The sequence below is a fragment of the Ziziphus jujuba genome, chromosome 7 (genome assembly GCF_031755915.1).
Source record: "Ziziphus jujuba cultivar Dongzao chromosome 7, ASM3175591v1".
Taxonomy (NCBI): Eukaryota; Viridiplantae; Streptophyta; class Magnoliopsida; order Rosales; family Rhamnaceae; genus Ziziphus; species Ziziphus jujuba.
The window spans coordinates 16,601,403-16,622,065 of NC_083385.1; the positions used below are offsets into that span (position 1 = coordinate 16,601,403).

The 20,663-nt window shown below is 34.4% G+C and overlaps 3 protein-coding genes and 1 long non-coding RNA gene across 4 annotated transcripts; 3 read left to right on the forward strand and 1 right to left on the reverse strand.

Annotated features, from left to right (window-relative positions):
- The first annotated feature begins 3,287 nt into the window (after window positions 1–3,287).
- Window positions 3,288–3,815, forward strand: LOC132804480 (amino-acid permease BAT1 homolog). The gene has a single exon (XM_060818886.1). The coding sequence runs from the start codon at window positions 3,288–3,290 to the stop codon at window positions 3,813–3,815; it is 528 nt and encodes a 175-aa protein (XP_060674869.1).
- A 515-nt stretch (window positions 3,816–4,330) lies between these two features.
- Window positions 4,331–9,660, reverse strand: LOC107425298 (lipase-like PAD4). The gene is made up of 4 exons (XM_048480020.2): window positions 9,164–9,660; window positions 8,656–8,992; window positions 5,837–6,559; window positions 4,331–5,246 (listed from the first exon to the last, which is right to left on the reverse strand). The coding sequence occupies exons 1-4, from the start codon at window positions 9,181–9,183 to the stop codon at window positions 4,476–4,478; spliced, it is 1,851 nt and encodes a 616-aa protein (XP_048335977.2). The 5' UTR covers window positions 9,184–9,660; the 3' UTR covers window positions 4,331–4,475.
- A 4,858-nt stretch (window positions 9,661–14,518) lies between these two features.
- On the forward strand, window positions 14,519–16,081 carry LOC132804559 (uncharacterized). Its single transcript, XR_009639772.1, has 4 exons — window positions 14,519–14,683; window positions 14,999–15,710; window positions 15,786–15,929; window positions 16,035–16,081. It is a non-coding gene; the product is annotated as an uncharacterized LOC132804559 (long non-coding RNA).
- A 966-nt stretch (window positions 16,082–17,047) lies between these two features.
- On the forward strand, window positions 17,048–17,934 carry LOC132804481 (uncharacterized). The gene is made up of 5 exons (XM_060818887.1): window positions 17,048–17,098; window positions 17,210–17,305; window positions 17,386–17,514; window positions 17,595–17,794; window positions 17,925–17,934. Exons 2-5 carry the CDS (start codon window positions 17,264–17,266, stop codon window positions 17,932–17,934), a joined length of 381 nt encoding a protein of 126 aa, XP_060674870.1. The 5' UTR covers window positions 17,048–17,098; window positions 17,210–17,263.
- Window positions 17,935–20,663: the final 2,729 nt, after the last annotated feature.

Consider the following 20,663-nt stretch of genomic DNA (forward strand, 5'->3'; position numbering starts at 1 on the left):
AGAACTGAGGTGGATGTTTGATTTCGTCGAAAACTGATGACTGGATATTGACAATTTGTTGCCGTCATAGAGCATTCCCAAAGGATTTTTTAAGATAAAAGAATATATTCTTTATAATAAAGAGTATCTTTTAAAATAACTAATAAATTTTGAAAATGTTTTCCAACAAATTTTCTATTTAGGCTCTTTATTTTTATTTTTTCTATAAATATTTATTGTTTTACTTACAGCATATCTCTTTTATATGAGTTACCTACTTTTTTAAATATTATAATAGTGGCATAGAAAAATATGTTACATTCAATTAAATAAATATAATATTAAAATAAAGAGTATTTTGGCTCTCTACATTTGAAAAGGTAAACGAACTTTTTATATTAAAAAGTCAAAATAAAAAGTTTATTGGAGCTCTTTTTTTAAATATTGTCTTTTTAAAATAATAAAAAAAAATTTCACATTTAAAGAATCCCTTGAGGATGCTTAAGTGGTTGGTAAGGAAGGACAAATAAGGGTTTCAACTTGTAAGTGTAAAATAAAATGGTATTTTGGTAAATATATTTAAATGGGATTGTCAAGCATACAACAATTTTACTGATATCTTTATATTTAACTTTTTGTTTTAGGGATATTGGCACATGTTGGATATTTTATCATTAAAATATCCCTTTATTTTATACAAACTACTTTGCTCAAATAAAATATTTAAAGCTATTTTATTATATCTATTAATTGAATTTAAATCATTTATTTATTTATTTATTATTTTTGGAAAAGTCCTTAAATTCTCACTTCATTTCAAATGAAAAGCGGTTCACTATATTGCTTTTAAGCATTTGAGAGAGCATCTTTAACGGTTTGATTATTATTTACATGGCATAAAGGTTAAAAAGGTTTTTAGTATATGTGACATAAATATATACTTTATAGATATTGAATTCAAAAATCATTTTATAATGATTCTGTTTAAATTTCAATTAATTAACTCTGTATATTTATATATATATTTGTGATAAATATATATACTATGTTGAAATATCATTAATTTTAAAATATTAAATTGATAAAAAATAAATTTTTATTTAATTTATATTTTGCTCAAATAGTCCTTGACGTAGAATTTACAAATGTCGATCATAATCCTCCCTTGAAAGTTCCTGACCTTGACTCTCCGATTCATCTTCTTGTTGTGCTTGTCACTCCCACAGTGCTGCTACGTGCAACGCTAAACACTGCCTCACTCAGAAGCCCAAGGGCCAATCTCAATATTGGGCCATTATTCGTTAGCCCAATGCCACTCTGTACCATATTCACATGATAATCAAATTACTTAAAGGCTTCAATCAAAAACCCCAAAAAAAAAAAAAAAAAAAAAGAAAAAAAAAAAGCGCTAAATGCTAAATAGTTATTTATTCTTTTGTTTTTGTAAAAAAAAATTATAAATTTAGGAGTATATTGACCCTCAGATGAGTCAAGTCGAACAAGCAACAATAGCAAACTGAGCTTGTCACCATTTTCAACTGTCACATCCTGAAAGGACAGGAGTTATTCCTTGTGGAAAGAAACTTTTTGAACCAAATGGAAAAAACCACGTGGCGTGTGTAAATGTCAGGCATCACAAATGCATCTTCTTTCCTCTTCTATAAGAAGGACAAGTTCATTCTTTCTCGGTGTCTTTTGGCTTTTCTCTCTCTCTCAATACTTCTATTTCTCTCCATAAAAACATGCTCGTTCTTTGTTGAATTGAGCGTTAGAGGGTTTGCACAGACACACTGCCTGCACCTTCTGACAGTTTTCTTTGGTTCTTAGCCCGTGGTAATGGCCTCAGCTTGTGTATGGAATTCGATGATGTTAGATCCAAAAATTAGGCTCAAGTCAGATCTGTTGCAAATCAGGTCAAGACAATGGAGCTTAAGGATAGATTAGTCAAGCAGCGTTCCAGCTCGTATCAAAGTTCAGCTACAACAGAAGCCATTGGAGTGGGAATAGGATCAATAGCAGCTCTAGGTGTAGGTTTAGCTTCAACATGTACCTCAGCCGCCTTCTATTCCATGGAATCAACTAGAACAAAAACCTAGAAGAGAGAGAAAGTACAACATAAACCCTTAGAACGAAGAGAGAACAGCCAAAATGAACGCTTTTATCCAAACCTTATGTACAGAACTAATAACGCTAACTTAACCAAAGAAAGAGAGAACCTAAAACCACCACATGAACAAACTAACCAATTTAATAACAGAAATAAATTATATTACCTCTTAATATTGTTAAGTTTTTTGGTTTCTAAAACATATTATAGTTGCGATTAACATGCTAGACAAGTAAAGGATCTGCTTTCTTTTAATCGTTTGCTCTTCTTTGTTCTTCTTTCTCATGCCTAGTAAGAAACTATGTGGTCGATTAGGTTAGAAGGGAAGGGTAGTTAGCATTGTTCTAAATGTAGAATCACTACACCAGCTTGAACTTATATTCTCTGTTCCATTCCCCTGTCTCTTCCTTTCTCTATTGCTTTTATGAAACCTTCACCCAACGACGAATATAGGAACTTGGGAGAAGAAAAGCAAAAAATCCATGTCATAATTGAGTTCGACTCTTTAGTAGTACGGTCTTGCATGCACGTGTGCTTGTATGTTTGTGTTTTCATATATATATATATATATATACAAATCATTTTATAGGAATGAACATATTTAGTCATTTGTAAAGATAAAGCTAACAACTAGTTAGACATATGAAATAAATAGCCATCACAGGATTTAAAGCTAAAGAAATATCTCCCCATCTCTTAAAGTTTGAAACTAAGACTTGATCTGCTGCACTTTGATTTCAGTTCTCTAAGATCTTTTACTTGAATTTTTTGCTACAACATCTCCAGAGACCTCCTTTCTCTCGACCAAATTACTTGCGTATCTTTCGAACTTATTGATATTTCTCCCATAGCAAATCCATCTTCCTAGAATCATTCACACTTTTGAGATTAGCATGCCACTCTCTGGCTTCCTCCACTATTGCCCAAAAGCTCGAGTCCCCAGTCAAACCTTCAAACTTTTGTTTCTCTTTTTATTTTCTTCCCTATTCACCGTTGTTTTCTCATTCCATCATTTATCGGAAATCTGATGCCTCCTTTCTCTTCCATGCTCCAAGTAATGGCCGTTAATTTTGTGCATACCTGACTGATAGTATTATGCAATGTCCAATGGCTCAACCATTGGCTCGTAGAATGGGAAGCATTGACCCATTATGCTCTCTCATGGAAATCATAAGGCAATTCGTTGTTTTCCAGCATGTTGATGACCTTGTTCCAAAAGCCTGCAAGCTTTTGTAATAATAACTCACTGCGATTTGGAATTCTTAAGGTATACGCTCTATCAAGAGACAAAGGCATTCCATTTTCATCTGTATGGCGAAACATGCACCCAAAATACAAAGTTCCAGCCAATGCAGTGTGGCTTTGTGCTGCCATCTGCATCCTTCTTGGACTTCCAATCTTGAAAGTCAATGTAGCCTTCACTGCTATAACTTCCATATGCACGATCGGATGGGTAGGTGGCTATGCAGTTCCAATCTTCGCAAGGCTGATAATGTCTGATGAATACTTCAAGGCTGGACCTTTTTATATGGGGAAAGCAAGAAGGCCAATTTGCTTGGTGGCCGTCCTATGGATTTCTTATACCTGCTCTGTCTTCCTTTTGCCAACTTACTATCCAGTCTCCTGGGATACATTCAATTATGCACCTGTTGCTGTTGGTGTTGGATTGGGTCTGATAATGCTTTGGTGGGTCTTGGATGCAAGGAAATGGTTCAAAGGGACCAGTTAGAAACATTCATATACAAAATGGAAAGGTATAATATTCTTCAACATGGAAAAAAAAATATTCCCATTTATTTGTTTGATTACCCGAGGAAATTTGTTAGAATTTTAATCACCTATTAATATACATAGAAGTTTTGTTAGGTTTCTTATACATATCATATTTGATGAGATTACATGTCAATGCCGCCCACCATGATTAGCACGAAACAATTCGCATTCTTTTACACGTCTTTTCTTCTCTGTCAATGCCTAGTAAGAACCTATGAAGTTGGTCAGAAGGCAAAGGTGATTAGCATTGTTTTAAATTAGAATAATTACAAAAACCCGAACTCAGACACTCTGTCCCACTCCCCTGTCTCCTTTCCTTCGCCTTATTGCTTAGGAACTTGATGGAAAGAAAGCAGAAAATCCATGCCTATATTTGAGTTCAGTTCTTTAGCAGTGCTCTTGCATGGCTTCTTGTGTGAGTGTGCGTGTGCTTGTAAGTTTGCTCTTTATATATATATATATATATATATATACACGCACACAAATTCATTTTCTAGAAATGAACATGTTCAGTCATTTGCAAAAATAAAGCAACAACTAGTTAAGACATACGGAATACATAACCATAACAGGTTCTGCACTAATGAAATATTTCCCCATCTCTAAAAGTAGGAAACTAAGGCCTGATCTGCTGCACCTGTGATTTCAGTTCTCTAAGATCTTCTACCCATAAAGTGTAGCTAGAATTTTTAGCTACAACATCTTTAGAGACCTCCATCCTTTCGACCAAATTACTCGCATACCTTTCGAAATTATTGATATTCTCCCATAGCAGCTCCTTCTTCCTAGGATCATTCTCACTTCTGAGATTAGCAAGCCATTCTCTTGCCTCCTCTACCCTTGCCCAAAAGCACGAGTCCTGAGTCCAACTCGCAAACTCGCTTCTCTTGTTATTTCCTTCCCCATTCAACGCTGTTTTCTCATTCCACCATTTATCGAAAATCTGATGCCTCCTTTCTCTTCCATGCTCCAAGTAATGGCCTTCGACCTTGTGTGTACCCCACCTATAGTACTCTGCAATGTCCAATGGCTCAACTAGCAGCTGGTAGAAATGGGCAGCATTAACCCATTTTCCTCTCTTATGAAAATCATAAGGCAATTCATTGTTTTCCAACATTCTGATCACCTTATTCCAAAAGATTGCAAGCTTGTGCCTGATCATGTTGACTTTGTGACCCTTTTTTGATGATCCACTTTGCTTGAAGGAATCATAGTACCCCATCTGATCATCGGATTCGTCACAAAATGTTTTGTACCACCCCAGTAGAGCTCTGTAAGGCATCATCTTTGATATAGTTACAGCAAGGTTAGCACAGTTCAGAATTGGTTTCCGGTCTGATCGCCTTGCCATCTTTAGGCATTCTTTGGCTGGTGTAGCAGCTGGTTCCTACATAGTTAATTCAAGAATACATTCAATGAAGAAACTAGTCCAACCTTATTATAGGATTGCCTTAAGTATATAGTACACTTTAGTCCAAAACTATATGACAAACTTTGAACTCTCCTTTGCTGTCCCTTTACTGTTTTTAATGTCAGATAAACATGAGCTCAAGTCTGTTCATTATATAACTAGTCCAATATACACTGGAAATATTAAAAAAACGTTGGATACGAGGAAACAGAGGATTTTTTTTTTTTTCTTTTTATTTGGACATATATTAACTGGGGAATTTTTAAGCCACGTGTGATCGAACTTTGGTTTGAGTGTTACAGAGGTCATTGTCATCTGGATTGTCATTGTCTCCGAAACAAAAGAAGACAAATGATTTTAATTTAGTAAGTGTTAAGAGTCACAATGCCGGGATGATGAACAAAATATATCTAGTTTCTTCCCTGTATCTGGCATGAAAACAGGAATGGGACAGTGTGATTTCGAGTCTTTTGAGTGAAAACCAATAAAAATATAGACAATGCTTGAAGTACTGAAGACCCAAAAAAATAAAATAAAATAAAATATTGTAGAGAAGAAATCACTACCTGCCAAGCTAGTCCTGAGGACTGCAATGCCAAGGCAAGCCCCGCTTCATAGCTTGAACAAGGACCTAATCCACCTTGCATGAAGTTCCTCCTCTTGAGGAACTGTGAAGAAAAATTCCCAATATAATCTCCATAATTAAGATGATCCATAATGCATTCATCAAGAGAAACAGTTGCAACCATCAAATGCATCATCTTTATCACAGATACTGCATTCTCCAAGCAAATTCCGCCTTCTTTGGAACAGAACAAGTAGCTCCCAAATGGCCAAAACATTTCCCTCCTTTCCCCTTCCACTGCCAACTGTGATGCCCTTTCCAAATAAGCCAACACGAACCTAAGGAACTCGGCTTTATCTTCGTCGGGGACTTGGAGAACTCCAGCGGGGTTTCCTATCTGTTGAGACGCCATGGAAAGATGCCAATGATTTAGAAGTAAATGCAGCTGATGAGTGAGCAGTGGAGCAAAAAGTAGCCTTGGCATTATGTCGTGCTTTGAGACAACATGGCAGAAATTTCCACCCCATCTTTCTCTTAGTATGGCCCGGGAAAAAGACTCGTTGCCTAGCAATGGCGAGCCGAAGGTGATGCAGAAAATTGGGATTGAAGAAGATGAGGAATGGAGGTAGCAGAGGAGCCAAAGAGCATACAGAGAAGCAATTGATCCTCCAAAGGAATGGCCTGTGAAGACCATCGATTTGCTTTTCTCCAATACCGCCAAAACCTGCATATTGTGCGTTTGTTTGATTATTTCCTTGTATCTACATTTTTTTATTATGAAATTATTTAATTAAAATAGTCATGTTTAAATTATATTTAACTCAAAAAGGATCTTAATTCATCACAAGTGTTTTTTTTTTTTTTTTTTCAATAATAAGAATTTTTCATTTTGAATATCTTGCAGTTAGTATGGTCAATGTACTTCTTGGCCTCTACTCTATCTACAGTGATGGTTGAGTGAGTACTAATAATAATTCTAGAACTACTAGTCATCCTTTGAATTTTTTATTTTTTTTTTAATTTTTGTTTTGGGATTTTTCCTGGTACTTGGGTCTGTTGTTTTCACTAGCCAAAATTCATATCATCATGGATGAGAGATTTACATATATCAAACCCAAATTTTAAATATTAATAAATAAATAAATAAGTGAAAAGAAAAGGTAATGATGAAGATGAAAATTATTGACATGCATCACCAAAAAGCAATAAATTAACAACCACCGATTTTCGTGGAAGTTCCCAAATTTTAAAAATAAATAAACAAATAAAGACAACCTTTAGTGGCAACACAACCAACCTTCATGGAAGCTCCCAAAATTAACAACCACCTTCCATTCAAAGAAGATTCAAACCCCACTAAAAGAAAAGCATCTTGGAGAATGTAGTCTTGAATTATGGACTTCAATAAATGAATCAAATATTTACTTCTTCTCCAAAGGATCGCTATGAAGTCCTTTTTCTATGAGCCTTTTTAAATGTGTGTGTATATATACGTGTATATATATATATATATATATACACCAAATCCTTTCACATATCAGACCCAAAGAGCTGGACATATTTTATCAACTAAAGACCACCTATTTTATTACAATAAATATTCTAATACCACCACCATATCTTTAGCAATTTTAAACTAATAGAAATTATTTTAATTCAGACTGAAAAATAACTTAGTAACAATTTTTCAAAAACCTTCATTTTTTTCCTTAATCAGCATACGGACGATCGGACTTTATATATATATATATATAGATATAATTTTGTTACAATGGTCTTGCATAATTTTTTATAATAACGGTGTCCAAATCATATAGGATAAAACATGAAACGTGGATTATAAAAGTACAAATTGATCATGTACTGTTGAAAACCACAAAACTTCAAGCTAATTAATTAATATTTGGACCATCAAAATTAACCAGGTTATTATTTTTCTGTCTGAATTAAAATAATTTCTACTTGGTTAAAATTGTTAAAGATATAGTGGTGGTATTAGAACATTTATGTAGAAAAATAGGTGGTCTTTAGTTGGTAAAATCTGTCCAGCTATTTGGGTATGATATGTGAAAGAATTTGATATATATATAGGATAATTATACCATCCGGACCGTCCGCATTTGCATTAAAAAAAAAAAAAACGACGGTTTTTAAAAAATTGTCGTTTTTTTCTGCTTTTTGTGTGAGAGAAAAGATGATAATTTTTCAAAAACCATTGTCTTTTTACTTGGTCTGTATGCGGATGATCTGGATGATTACCGAACCCTATATATATATATATATATAAAATCAAGCAAAAAGCCAGAGAAATGTATTTTTTATTTTTTATTTTTATTTTTTGTAAGTGCCAGAGAAATGTATGAGAAGCGATACTTGATGCCAGAGGAACTTATGAGAAGCTAAATGTCAAAAAAGAATCATCATAACTATATTTGGCCGGCAAGCCAAACTACTCGGGGATCTATGTATACCACCTCTTCCATCTCTGTCCACACACACACATATATATATATATATAGTTGTTTTATACACCAAGTCAAGCCTTTTATGTTAACCGAACCTCACTAGATCACATATAATCTATGAGATATTTCATTTAGGATCATATGTAATTAGGTGATGATCAAACAATATAAGTTGTCCGATCATTTAAAAAAATAAAATTTTATTTATATATAGTACATATACTATAAGTGTGTGTATATATATATATATATATATACACCAAATTATACCTCTCAATAAGAAAAACGGGAATTTACTAACCAAAAAGGAAAAAAAATTAAGGAAAAAAAATCTATCAGATGGATAAGAACTGACCTGATCTCGGAAATTTTGGCAACCAAAGAAGAGTTTTAGAAGCCCTCCCTGCAACATAAGTGGTTCTTCACCTTCGTTATGAGCACTCAACAATGGATGAAAAAGACCTCCGATTAGGCCGCTGGCACTTTCTAACGGCACCATCTCTCTGCAACTGGCTGGTTCCGAAACATCGACCATTTGGATACCGGAAAAAGCCACGTAACCCACATCTCCGATGAGCTCGGAAACGAACCTCATCGGAGCAGTTGTACTGGCTAAGCTGCATAGTCTCCATGCCTCGGATAGCAGTGGAGTCGATGCCAGAAATGTTGAAAGCATTTCGCCGATTTCAAACCTATAATAAGAACGGTAAGAATTTTCAACAGAAATGAAAAGAAGAAGGAAAATATATATATATATATTCTTGTAAAGTTTCCGAGAAAATACTTTCTATGTCAAATTTAATTTCTCGTTTGGAAGAAAAATTTTAAAAAAATAAAAGAAGATAAAGAGAAATGTAACTTACGATGAAGCTTGAGCTTCCATGGAGTGGACTGTAGACTGGTCCTTTCTTCTTCTTCTTGTTCCTCTTTTTTTTTTTTTTTTTTTTTTTTTTTTTTTTTTTCTCCTATCTTATCTTATAACACGCATGTCCCAAATTCAATCTCGAACCTTAGCTATGATATAATATACACATATATATATATATATATAATTTATAATTATAATAAATTAGATCCTAAGATATATGCAGCTTATAATTTTATCATATTATTTTTTCTCAAATAATACAAAATACTTATATAGATATACATAGATATGTATTCATATTGTAATTGTATTTAATCAGCGTAGCGCAGAGGAAGGAAGTTTGGTGCATTCATAATCCATAGGTCCCAAATTCAAACCTGCTTGTAGTTTGACTATATTACTTTTACTCAAATAATTGAAAATATATATATATATATATATATATCTATATATGTATATATGTAATTATAATTAATCAGGGTAGATTAATCAGGATAATGCAGAAAAATCATGGTTGGGCTCATAATTCATAGGTCCCAAGTTCGAACCTTGTCTATAATATATATAGCTTGTAATTTGACCTTATTATTTTTACTAAATAATGGGATAAATTATATATATATATATATACACATATATATTTATAATAAATCAGGATAGCGTAGAAGAAGCGTGGTAGACTCATAACAGTCCCAATTTTAAATAATGTCGTTCTCATGCTGTATGTATTTTAAACGAATTGAATACCTCTCAGAGTGTGAGTAAGAGTATAAAACGAAAAGGATATATCTATGGGTAGAGACAACTTCAAATAGAATGGATAAGAACGCCAATGTAAAGCAAAATCCTTAGGGAAAACGGATAAAATGGATATGATGAGTTTATTTGCTAAATTAGTTTCTTAGAAACCTCTGATACGTGAGCAACCAACAGATATGATAAATTCTACCGTGGAAAATCAATCATATATATGGCTTGTAATTTAGGCATATTATTTTTCTCAAATTAATAATGGAAAATATATATTATAATTATAATAAATCAGGAAAGCATAGAGGAAATGTAAACATTCAAGCCCCAAGTTCAAATCTTAGCTCTGATATACATGGATTGTAATTTAACCATATTATTTTTCCTATATATATTGTAATTATTATAAATTAAAGTTGCGCAGAAAAAGCGCGATGGACTCATTAGCACAGGTCCCAAGTTCAAATCTTAGCACTGATATTTGTAGCTTCTTATTTAACCATATTAGTTTTCCTTAAATAATAAGAAATACATATATATATATATATATATATAGATCCTAAGTTCGAATCTTACCTATGATATATATAGATTGTAATTTAGCCATATTATTTGTCATCCAATAATAGTAAATATATATACATTGTAATTATTCTAAATCAAAGTTGCGCAGAGAAAGCGTAGTGGATTCATTACTCATAGATCCCAAGTTCAAATCTTAGCACTGATATTGAATATATATATATATATATATATATGTCCTAAGTTCGAATCTTGTCTCTGATAAATATGGATTGTAATCCAGCCATATTACTTTTTCTCAAATAATAGTATATGTATATATATATATATATATATTGTGATTATTATAATCAAAGTTGTATAGAGAAAGCGTGGTTGGTTCATTACCCACAGGTCTCAAGTTTAAATTTTGACACTGATATATGTAGTTTTTATCTTTTTAATTTGGTCATATAATTTGGTCAAGTAATAGAAAATACATATATATCTATATATATATATAGATATATATTGTCATTGCAATAAATCAACTTCGAATTTTGTCTCTAATATATGTAGGCTTGTAATTTAACAATATTATTTTTGCTAAATAGTGAAAAATACATATGCATATTTATATTGTAATTATATACTATATTATAATTATTATATTATATTAAATTAGCGTAGAGCAGAGGAAGCGTGGTAAACTCATAACCCACAGGTTTCAAATTATAATAAATCAAGTACGAATCTTAGTTCTGATATATTTAGCTTGTAATTTAGCATTATTATTTTTCCTCAAATTATAGAGAATACATATACATATTTATATTGTAACATATATTCTATTATATTTATTATATTATTGTAAATTAAAGTAGCATAAAAAAAGCATGGTGAGCTTATAACCTACGGATCCTAAATTAGAATCTTGGCTCTCATATATGTGGTTTGTAATTTAATCATATTATTTTTCTTCAAATAATGCTCAAATAATAAAAAATACTTTTATATATATACATATATATATATATATATATATATATATATATATATAACTACAGTAAATCATAATAGTGGTGGGTCCATAATTCACAGGTCCCAAGTTTAAATCTTAATTCTGATATATGTGGTTTGTAATTTAGTCATACTCTTTCCAGCAAAAAATTTAGTCATACTATTGTTTCTCAAATAATTCTCAAATAAACAGTGGTGGACTCATAATCCACAGGTCTCAAATTTAAATCTTGACACTAACATATATGCCTTGTAATTTTGTTATATTTTTTTCCTCAAATAAAAGAAAATACTTATATATATTGTAATTATAGTAGATCAAGATAGCACAGAGGAAACGTGGTGAGCTTATGACACACAGGTCCTAAATTAGAATCTTGGTTATGATATATATGGGTTGTAATTTAGCTATATTATTTTTCTTCAAAAATAGAATATGTATATATATACATATATATATATTATAATTATAATAAATCAAAACAGCTCAAACTTGACTCGGAAAATACTTATATGGATATTGTAATTATAGAAAATTAGGCTCTGATATATGTGACTTCTAATTTAGCCGTATATTATTCTCATTCTCAGACAATAGAATGTATAATACGCGACTTGTAATTTGGCCATTTTTTCCAAATCTTGGCTTTGATATATATATAGTTTGTAATTTAACTATATTATTTTTGCTCAAATAATGGTATACGTATACATTATAATTATAATAAAAGGGGAAGCCCAATACCCCTGTAGGACCGAGCTTCATGAATTTTGCCCCCTCAATTCATTTCTTTTTTGATCTACCCTTTAATATCCCTTATAACCCTCAAACAAAAAACAATTACTTACATATCCTTTTATTTTTAAAACCAAACAAAAATCAACTATTCCTTTTCTAAACGTCTTTACACTTTCACAAATACAAAAATACAAAAAAAGCAAACAAACGACTTTATACACGAACACACAAATACAAACAACCAAACCGAAGCTGTCGTGGAAAAGGCAAACATTAGGATCTCATCTCAGCACAGGGAATAAGGTAATTGGTTGAATCTTTTTCTTTATTTGTTGCCGTGAGACCGGTGTGGGTTGTTTTTGTGTGGATTTGGCTTTATGTTTATTTCTTTCGTTGCCGTGGAGTGGGTTTTTATTTATAATTTTTGTGTTTATATTTTTTGAAGATTTAGGATAGATTGATATTGGGCATTAGTATGAAATGAAGAGAGGAAAAAAAGGGGACCGGTTTGGCCTTGATCAATGGCCGGAGGTGGAAGAAATAACCCGGTGAAGAATCGGGTCGATAGTGGTTTAGGCGGGTTTATTTTTTGAATATTTAGGATAGATTGATATTGGGCATTAGTAGGAAATGAAGAGAGGAAAAAAATGGGACCGGTTTGGCCTTGATCGGTGGCCGGAGGTAGAAGAAATAAACGGGTCAAGAATCGGGTCGGTGCTGGTTTAGGCGGGTTCGGGTCGACCCGGACAAGGGTTGAAGATGGATTGAACGACATGTCGTCTGGGATGAACGACACCCAGACGACACGTCGTTTTTTTTTTTTTTTTTTTTTAAATTTTTATAAAAAAATGTTTTTTTTTTGGGTATAGATATATATATAGAATTGAAGATAAGAGAAAGAGAGAAAGAGAGAGAGAGAGAGAGAGATAAATTAATTAGAGAAAAAATGAGAGAAATACTTTATGATTATTTTTTTTGGGTATTTTTTGGGAAAGAATGAGAGAGAGAGAGAGAAATTAATAGTAATTCATAAAGGAATGTAATACCGTCAAGAATTCCCTATTAGATTTTTTTCCTTGTATTCATATACAAAATAATGAAATATATTATGAATTTTGTGTCACAAATATGTATGAAAACTAGGATGGCGTTTATTTGATCCAAAAAGCATAAAAGCATCCTGTCTAGATAAAGGTAATATGTTTTAACGGTTGTTGACTAAGACCAAAAGGACCCTTACAAATAGCAACATCAACATACCCATCCTTTCCACAAATTCCAACACATGCTGAAACCCTTAAATTACCATAATATATATATATATATATATCAGAGAGAGAGAGAGAGAGAGAGAGAGAGAGAGAGAGAGAGAGAGAGAGAGAGCAAAAAGAAGTGAGGTCGCCGACTACTAGAAGACTGCACTTTGTTCTACAAATAAATAGAAAAGAAAAAATGCTTATACATGTCAAAACTCTCCAATGGGGAATAAACTGTATAGTATCAAAGTGCTCTTCCTCTGCTGGCTGATGCTATTGCTATGGATATGTTAAAACTAAAACCTCTCAAGTGTGCATATAATCACAAGAAGCACCCTTCTTGCAATGACCACTCTCATGATACTTGCAAACTCTCTGTCCCTTAAACGGAGGCCTTGAAGAACCTCCCCCTCCCCCTCCCCCTCCATTACCAAACGATGACTGCCTGTTCCAAGGTTTATTACCCCCACCATAACCAGAATCCCCACCGTGAGATCCTCTATCCCTTTGATTTGAGTATCTATCTGCATTATGATTCCGTTCGCTTCCCCATTTCCCTTGGTTCCCTGTTGGTGCGCCCCAACCCGGATTTGGATTTCCTGGTGGTGGCCCTTGACCAGGAGAAAAGAGAAAAATACTTTATGATTAATTAGAATTGAAGTTGAGAATTCCAGAGTTAGTACTTTCTAAAGGTATAGATATATATATATATATATAGAGAGAGAGAGAGAGAGAAAGAGAGAGAGAAGATCGATGCATAAAATTTTAGGTACATGGTTAGCTAGAAGCAAACACGCAAACACTTTATCCCCACAAAAGAAAAAAATAAAAAATTAAAGAAGAAGAAGAAAGAAATATTTAGATGGCATGCACACTGCTATACATTAAATGTTCAGTAAATGTTATGGCATGCACAATATCCTTAGGAAGAGAGCGTATGAAATTGAGGATTGCGGATATTTATACATGTATGTATACATAGTTGACAATATTGTTAAAGGTAGATAAAAGTTTATTAATGTTGTCAATGTACATTTGTAGGTTGTACTTTATAATGGCACCAAAGAGGAACTTGCAACGTCAACCGAAGAAGGGAGTTAAGAAGGTGGAAAGTAAGAGACGCGGTGGTAGCACAGCAGCAGCACCCGACTCTAAGCGTCAACGTACTACTAGGCAGAAATCCAAATCTGAGTCGGAAAGCACCAAACTTCGAGGGCACGTTCCACTTTCCTCTCCCCCATCTGATACGGTAAGTTTTATATTCATTTAGGTTGTTTTGTGCGGTAAATGATAAGACATGTGACAGTATTTATTCATGAATGTGAAAACTGAAGAAAAACTTCACCTGATGGCCATCGGTAATTGCCGATAGGCCATCGGGCTTTTTTTTTAGTTCATTGTAGGTTGATTACCGATGGTTTCATCGGTAATTACCACTTGTGCAAAAATGTGAACCCATATGTCTTAAGATTTAGTTGGAAATTATTATTATCAAGTTAGGGTGGAAAAATAGGGTATGATTAAATCGTTGATGTCAGTTCCATTTATGTAATTCATATTGCAGCCCATCGATGCTCCAAAGGAACGGATGTTGCAGGATGCCGATATAAATAAAGGTAGGGCACATTCATTCGGGAATCCAATAGGGGCGAACAAAGTAATTACAAGTGTCCTCACAAGTGAGCAGCTCGAAAAGTATAGACAAACATGTTTTGGACACTTACTTGACATGAAGAACCTCCGGTTCTCTGGTCAGTTAGTGCATCACCTGCTTTGCAGACAAGTTGAGTCCAACAATCCAGAAGTACTGGAGTTTAACTTCGGCGGATCTGCAGTGCGGTTTATGAAGTGGGAATTCGCACTCATTAGTGGGTTAAAGTTTTGTAGGTACCCTTCGATGTATGATATGCAAATTTCCAAAGGAAATGAGCTGCGCACGAGGTTGCTAGATGACAGGAGTGACTTGAAACCGCCCGAACTGGAACGACTATTCAAGGATACACTTTTTGTGGATGATTGGGATGCTGTTAGAATTGTGTTACTATATTTCTTAGTTCATGGTGTACTCGGAATGGATCCGAAGGTTCAAATAAAAAAAAAAATTCATTGATTTGGTTGCTGATCTCGACGTATTTAATTCCTACCCTTGGGGCATTCTGAGCTACAAGGAGACGATCAACTCATTCCACAATGCATTCCAGCTACGAGGACGAGGACGTGCAGTAAAGAATATATCACAGTATTATGACCTAAAAGGTTTTCCATTGGTGTTTCAGGTACGGTAATATATTTAATACATGTAGCGTTTACTTAAAATTTATATTTAATAACCTATAATTTGTATTTTGTAGGTGTGGGGGTTTGAAGCAATCCCTGATTTTGGTAACCAATTTGCCGACCGGTTGGAAACCCGTTGTCCGAGGATCCTTGGATGGCATACTCCAAGGCAACCGAACCATTTTGCTGTCCATAATTGGTTCTCCTCCAATAGCAATGTAAGGCAAATTTTGTTTAGACTACATGGTCCGACTACATTCAAGTTACATTACCATAGTCAGTTTCCAAATTTACTTTTTTTTTCCTTTCTTCATTGCATGTAGTATGTTGTGCACTGGACGTTAGATGCTACCGATGAGGAGAAGACTATGATTACTGGCGAACAATAGCAGTTGACATACATGAAGTTCGCTACACGTCACCTCCAATTGTAGCACCAATAGTTGGCGCTAAAGATGTTAGCGCTAAAGATGCGTCCAAAGCTGGGGACCATTCTAGTGGCCCTCCAGATTCTAATTTCAGGGTATGCAATTGTTACTTGCACGCAAATTTGTATTTCATATGTTGTACTAATATATGTTGACTTATGTTTTGGATATTGATATTGATTAGCTTGCTTGCTTGGAGGCAAAAGTTGATGAATTAAATAAAGAGATGGCAGCATTAAGGAAGATGCTTAGTTCTGTTATTGACCAACAAAAGCATCAGGTATCATTTAGACAACTTAGTATACTTTACTTTAGTGCTTCAGCATTATTAAATTACATATTGTAATTCAGCAATTATTTGTTGTTAGAGTTTGGGAACTGCAAAAATAATCATTGTGTTTTGTAGGCCGAGCATCATATGCATAGCCATTCACCGTCATCTTCGGTTAGACCATCATCCCCTGTGGCACCGTCTGTTGGAGAGCAAGCTGAAGAATTTGATGCACCCATAGACGGTTCCAATGGTAGGAAGGAGGATGATGATTGTACTACACCGTGAGCCTATCGTACCTGGAGGACCCTATGTGGAGGATTCCTGGGCTTTGGTGCCATATCGGCCTTTACATTTCGGGTGGGATATCGGTGCTTCAGCTGACAGTCCACATCATGACCAATCAATTGAGATTGAGGTGGAAGATCGGAAGCATAACGTTGGTGATACAAGCCGATTCGGTCGAGTTTACCACTAGTCACATCACGTCATCTCTCCTTACACCGACCCGTGTAAAAAGAAAGTCAAATTTAATCTTACTCGATCTATTGATGCATCAAAGGAGAGGGCGTTCGATGAGTGGTATAGGGTGGCATCGAAGGAAGCAACCGTGTGTACATCTTATATGACTGTGGGAAAGGAATTTTTTGCTGAGCTACTGACCGATGAAGGATGGTTGAATTCCGATGTAAGTTATATGTTTTATGTTCATGCAAAATCATTGTGGTCCTATGTTTGGAATGATGTTTTATTTATCACCTCGCACTTGTTACTTATTTCCTTTAATGTGGTTTTGCAGCATATTGACACTATTTTGTATTTCATACGAAAAAGACGGTTTGATAATGAGAAGATGTTCACCAACACCTGTGCCATATTAGACGTGTTATTTTGGGTAAGATGATGGGATGCTACTGCGTTGCTTAATGTTATATTGATGATATTTTATATTGTATATATTTCATTATTTGGCAGTCATCCATCAAAGGGCGTTATCCCATATGGAGCGCATCTCGTAGCACATATTCATGTGATGCGACCCTTTGTAACTATGTGCGTGGGAGGTCACCCAAACCTAGCGTGTCGTGGCAGATATGTGATTATGTAAGTCCATACATATATTGAAAAAAATTCTCACTAAGTTTCCCATTTTGTGGATAATGAGGTTATGTTCTAATTTGCAGGTGTACATCCCTGTCAACAATGGAGGCGCGCATTGGTTGGCAGCATGTGTGGACTTGAAGGCCCGGCATATTGATTTATACGATCCAAATATGGGAAATAAATATGTCCAGAATAGAGAGTTGAAGAATGCGGAATGCCTTACGTATATGCTGCCTTACCTATTGAGGGATGGGGGATATTACGGGAAGAATCCAGACGTGTCTCCCACTTTAGATCCATTCAAGATGACCATGATCAAAGATGCACCCCGCCAAGATAATGGGTATGAATGTGTTGTCATTTTAAACAACTTGTATTGCTGCTGTTTTTTATTGTGGTTACGTGTGAAGATACACGTAGTTGGTTTTCATTAATGCTAATCATTAATGCTATTCTGCAGGGGTGATTGTGGCGTCTACGCTCTGAAATTTATTGAGTACATGAGTAGTGAGGAGAACCTTTCATTTGGTCCGCAAGACATTATGTTTTTTAGAAAAAAATATGCTGTTGATTTGTACTTTAATAAACTTTCAATGTAGATCGTATGTTTAATGTTATGACGGTCTATACTAATGTTATACTAATGTTATCTTAATATGCTGAACCTATCTTTACTAATGACAACCGTTGAAAAAAAAAAGAAAAAAGATAAAAGATAAAAAAAAACCCTCGGTTGTAGTAAAAATTAAAGGAAAGATGATTATCGATGGTGCATCGATAATTCCCGATTCACCATCGGTAATTACAGAAACGCTTTTTCGTAACCAACAAATAAACCCTGGAAAAATTACCGACGGTTTCGTCAGTAATTTCCGAATGTGTACAGTCCATCAAGTTTTACCAATTTGTTGGGCCCCACAAGTTCCATAATGTGTGTTGAATGCAAAAACATGGCAAATAGGGATTCTAAAATTGTACTAAGGAGAGAAAATCCCAAAATTTCATAAAAGTATATCAAATTTTGCAAAAAAATTGATGACTGTTCACCCTCGATAATTCCCGAGGAAATCGTCGGTAACCACTAAATTCCTTCAGGAATAATTACCGACAGTTTCATCGGTAATTTCCCGAGGGTATACAGTACGGCACATTTTGCCAATTTTTTTTACCCCACAAGGCCCCTAAGGTGTGTTGAATGAAAAAACATGCAAAACATGGATTCTATAATTGTACTAAGGAGAGAAAATCCCAAAATTTCATAAAAGTGTATCAAAGTTTGCAAAAAATAAGTATACTGTTCACCCTCGGGAAATTACCGACGAAACTGTCGGGAAAATACAAATGCCCTCTGGAAAAAGTACCGACAGTTTCGTCGGTAATTTCCCGAGGGTGTACAGTACGGCACATTTTGCCAATTGTTTTTACCCCACAAGCCCCCTAAGGTGTGTTGAATGAAAAAACATGCAAAACATGGATTCTATAATTGTACTAAGGAGAGAAAATCAAAAAATTTCATAAAAGTGTATCAAAGTTTGCAAAAAATATGTACACTATTCACCCTCGGGAAATTACCGACGAAACTATCGGGAAACTACAAATGCCTTCAGGAAAAATTACCGACAGTTTCGTCGGTAATTTCCCGATGGAGTACAGTATGTATCTTTTGCCAATTTTTTTTAACCCACAAGGCCCCTAAGGTGTGTTGAATGAAAAAACATGCAAAACATGGATTCTATAATTGTACTAAGGGGAGAAAATCCCAAAATTTTATAAAAGTGTATCGAAGTTTGCAAAAAATAAGTATACTGTTCACCCTCGGGAAATTACCGACGAAACTGTCGGGAAAATACAAATGCCCTCTGGAAAATGTACCGACAGTTTCATCGGTAATTTCCCGAGGGTGTACAGTAAGCATCTTTTGCCAATTTTTTTTACCGCACAAGCCCCTTAAGGTGTGTTGAATGAAAAAACATGCAAAACATGGATTCTATAATTGTACTAAGGAGAGAAAATCCCAAAATTTCATAAAAGTGTATCGAAGTTTGCAAAAAATAAGTATATTGTTCACCCTCGGGAAATTACCGACGAAACTGTCGGGAAAATACAAATGCCCTCTGGAAAATGTACCGACAGTTTCGTCGGTAATTTCCCGAGGGTGTACAGTAAGCATCTTTTGCCAATTTTTTTTTACCCCACAAGCCCCTTAAGGTGTGTTGAATGAAAAAACATGCAAAACATGGATTCTATAATTGTACTAAGGAGAGAAAATCAAAAAATTTCATAAAAGTGTATCAAAGTTTGCAAAAAATATGTACACTATTTACCCTCGGGAAATTACCGACGAAACTGTCGGGAAACCACAAATGCCTTCTGGAAAAATTACCGACAGTTTCGTCGGTAATTTCTCGATGGAGTACAGTACGTATCTTTTGCCAATTTTTTTTACCCCACAAGGCCCCTAAGGTGTGTTGAATGCAGAAACATGCAAAATTTGGATTCTATAATTGTGATAAGGAGAGTAAATCTCAAAATTTCATAAAAGCATATCAAATTTTGAAAAAAAATAACAATTGTTCACCCTCGGTAATTCCCGAGGAAATCGTCGGTAATCCCAAAAAAAACCATCTGGAAAATTACCGATTGTTTCGTCGGTAATTACCGATGGTTTACAGTACATCAAATATTCCAGAGGTTATTACGGATGAATTATCATGCTTTGTAGACCCTCGGGAATTACCGATGAAATCGTCCGTAATTTTTCCAGCGGGCATTTGTAGTTTCCCGACAGTTTCGCCGGTAATCTCCCGAGGGTGAACAGTTAGCTTATTTTTTTGCAAACTTTGATACACGTTTATGAAATTTTTTGATTTTCTCTCCTTAGTACAATTATAGAATCCATGTTTTGCATGTTTTTTCATTCAACACACCTTAGGGGCCTTGTGGGGTAAAAAAAATTGGCAAAATATTACGCACTGTACACCCTCGGGAACGTACCGACGAAACTGTCGGTAATTTTTCCAGAGGGCATTTGTAGTTGCCTGACAGTTTCGTCGGTAATTTCCCGATGGTGAACAGTGTACTTATTTTTTGCAAACTTCGATACACTTTTATGAAATTTTTTGATTTTCTCTCCTTAGTACAATTATAGA

Excerpts from the sequence above, each read along its gene's own strand:
- LOC132804480 (XM_060818886.1), top strand. The coding sequence starts at position 3,288 with ATGACCTTGTTCCAAAAGCCTGCAAGCTTTTGTAATAATAACTCACTG.
- LOC132804481 (XM_060818887.1), top strand. The coding sequence starts at position 17,264 with ATGTTCACCAACACCTGTGCCATATTAGACGTGTTATTTTGG. Across the intron at positions 17,306-17,385 it reads TATTAGACGTGTTATTTTGG|TCATCCATCAAAGGGCGTTA; the intron begins GTAAGATGATGG and ends ATTATTTGGCAG. Across the intron at positions 17,515-17,594 it reads CGTGGCAGATATGTGATTAT|GTGTACATCCCTGTCAACAA; the intron begins GTAAGTCCATAC and ends TCTAATTTGCAG.
- LOC107425298 (XM_048480020.2), bottom strand. The coding sequence starts at position 9,183 with ATGGAAGCTCAAGCTTCATC. Across the intron at positions 8,993-9,163 it reads ATGGAAGCTCAAGCTTCATC|GTTTGAAATCGGCGAAATGC; the intron begins GTAAGTTACATT and ends TTCTTATTATAG. Across the intron at positions 5,247-5,836 it reads CCTCAGGACTAGCTTGGCAG|GAACCAGCTGCTACACCAGC; the intron begins GTAGTGATTTCT and ends TTAACTATGTAG.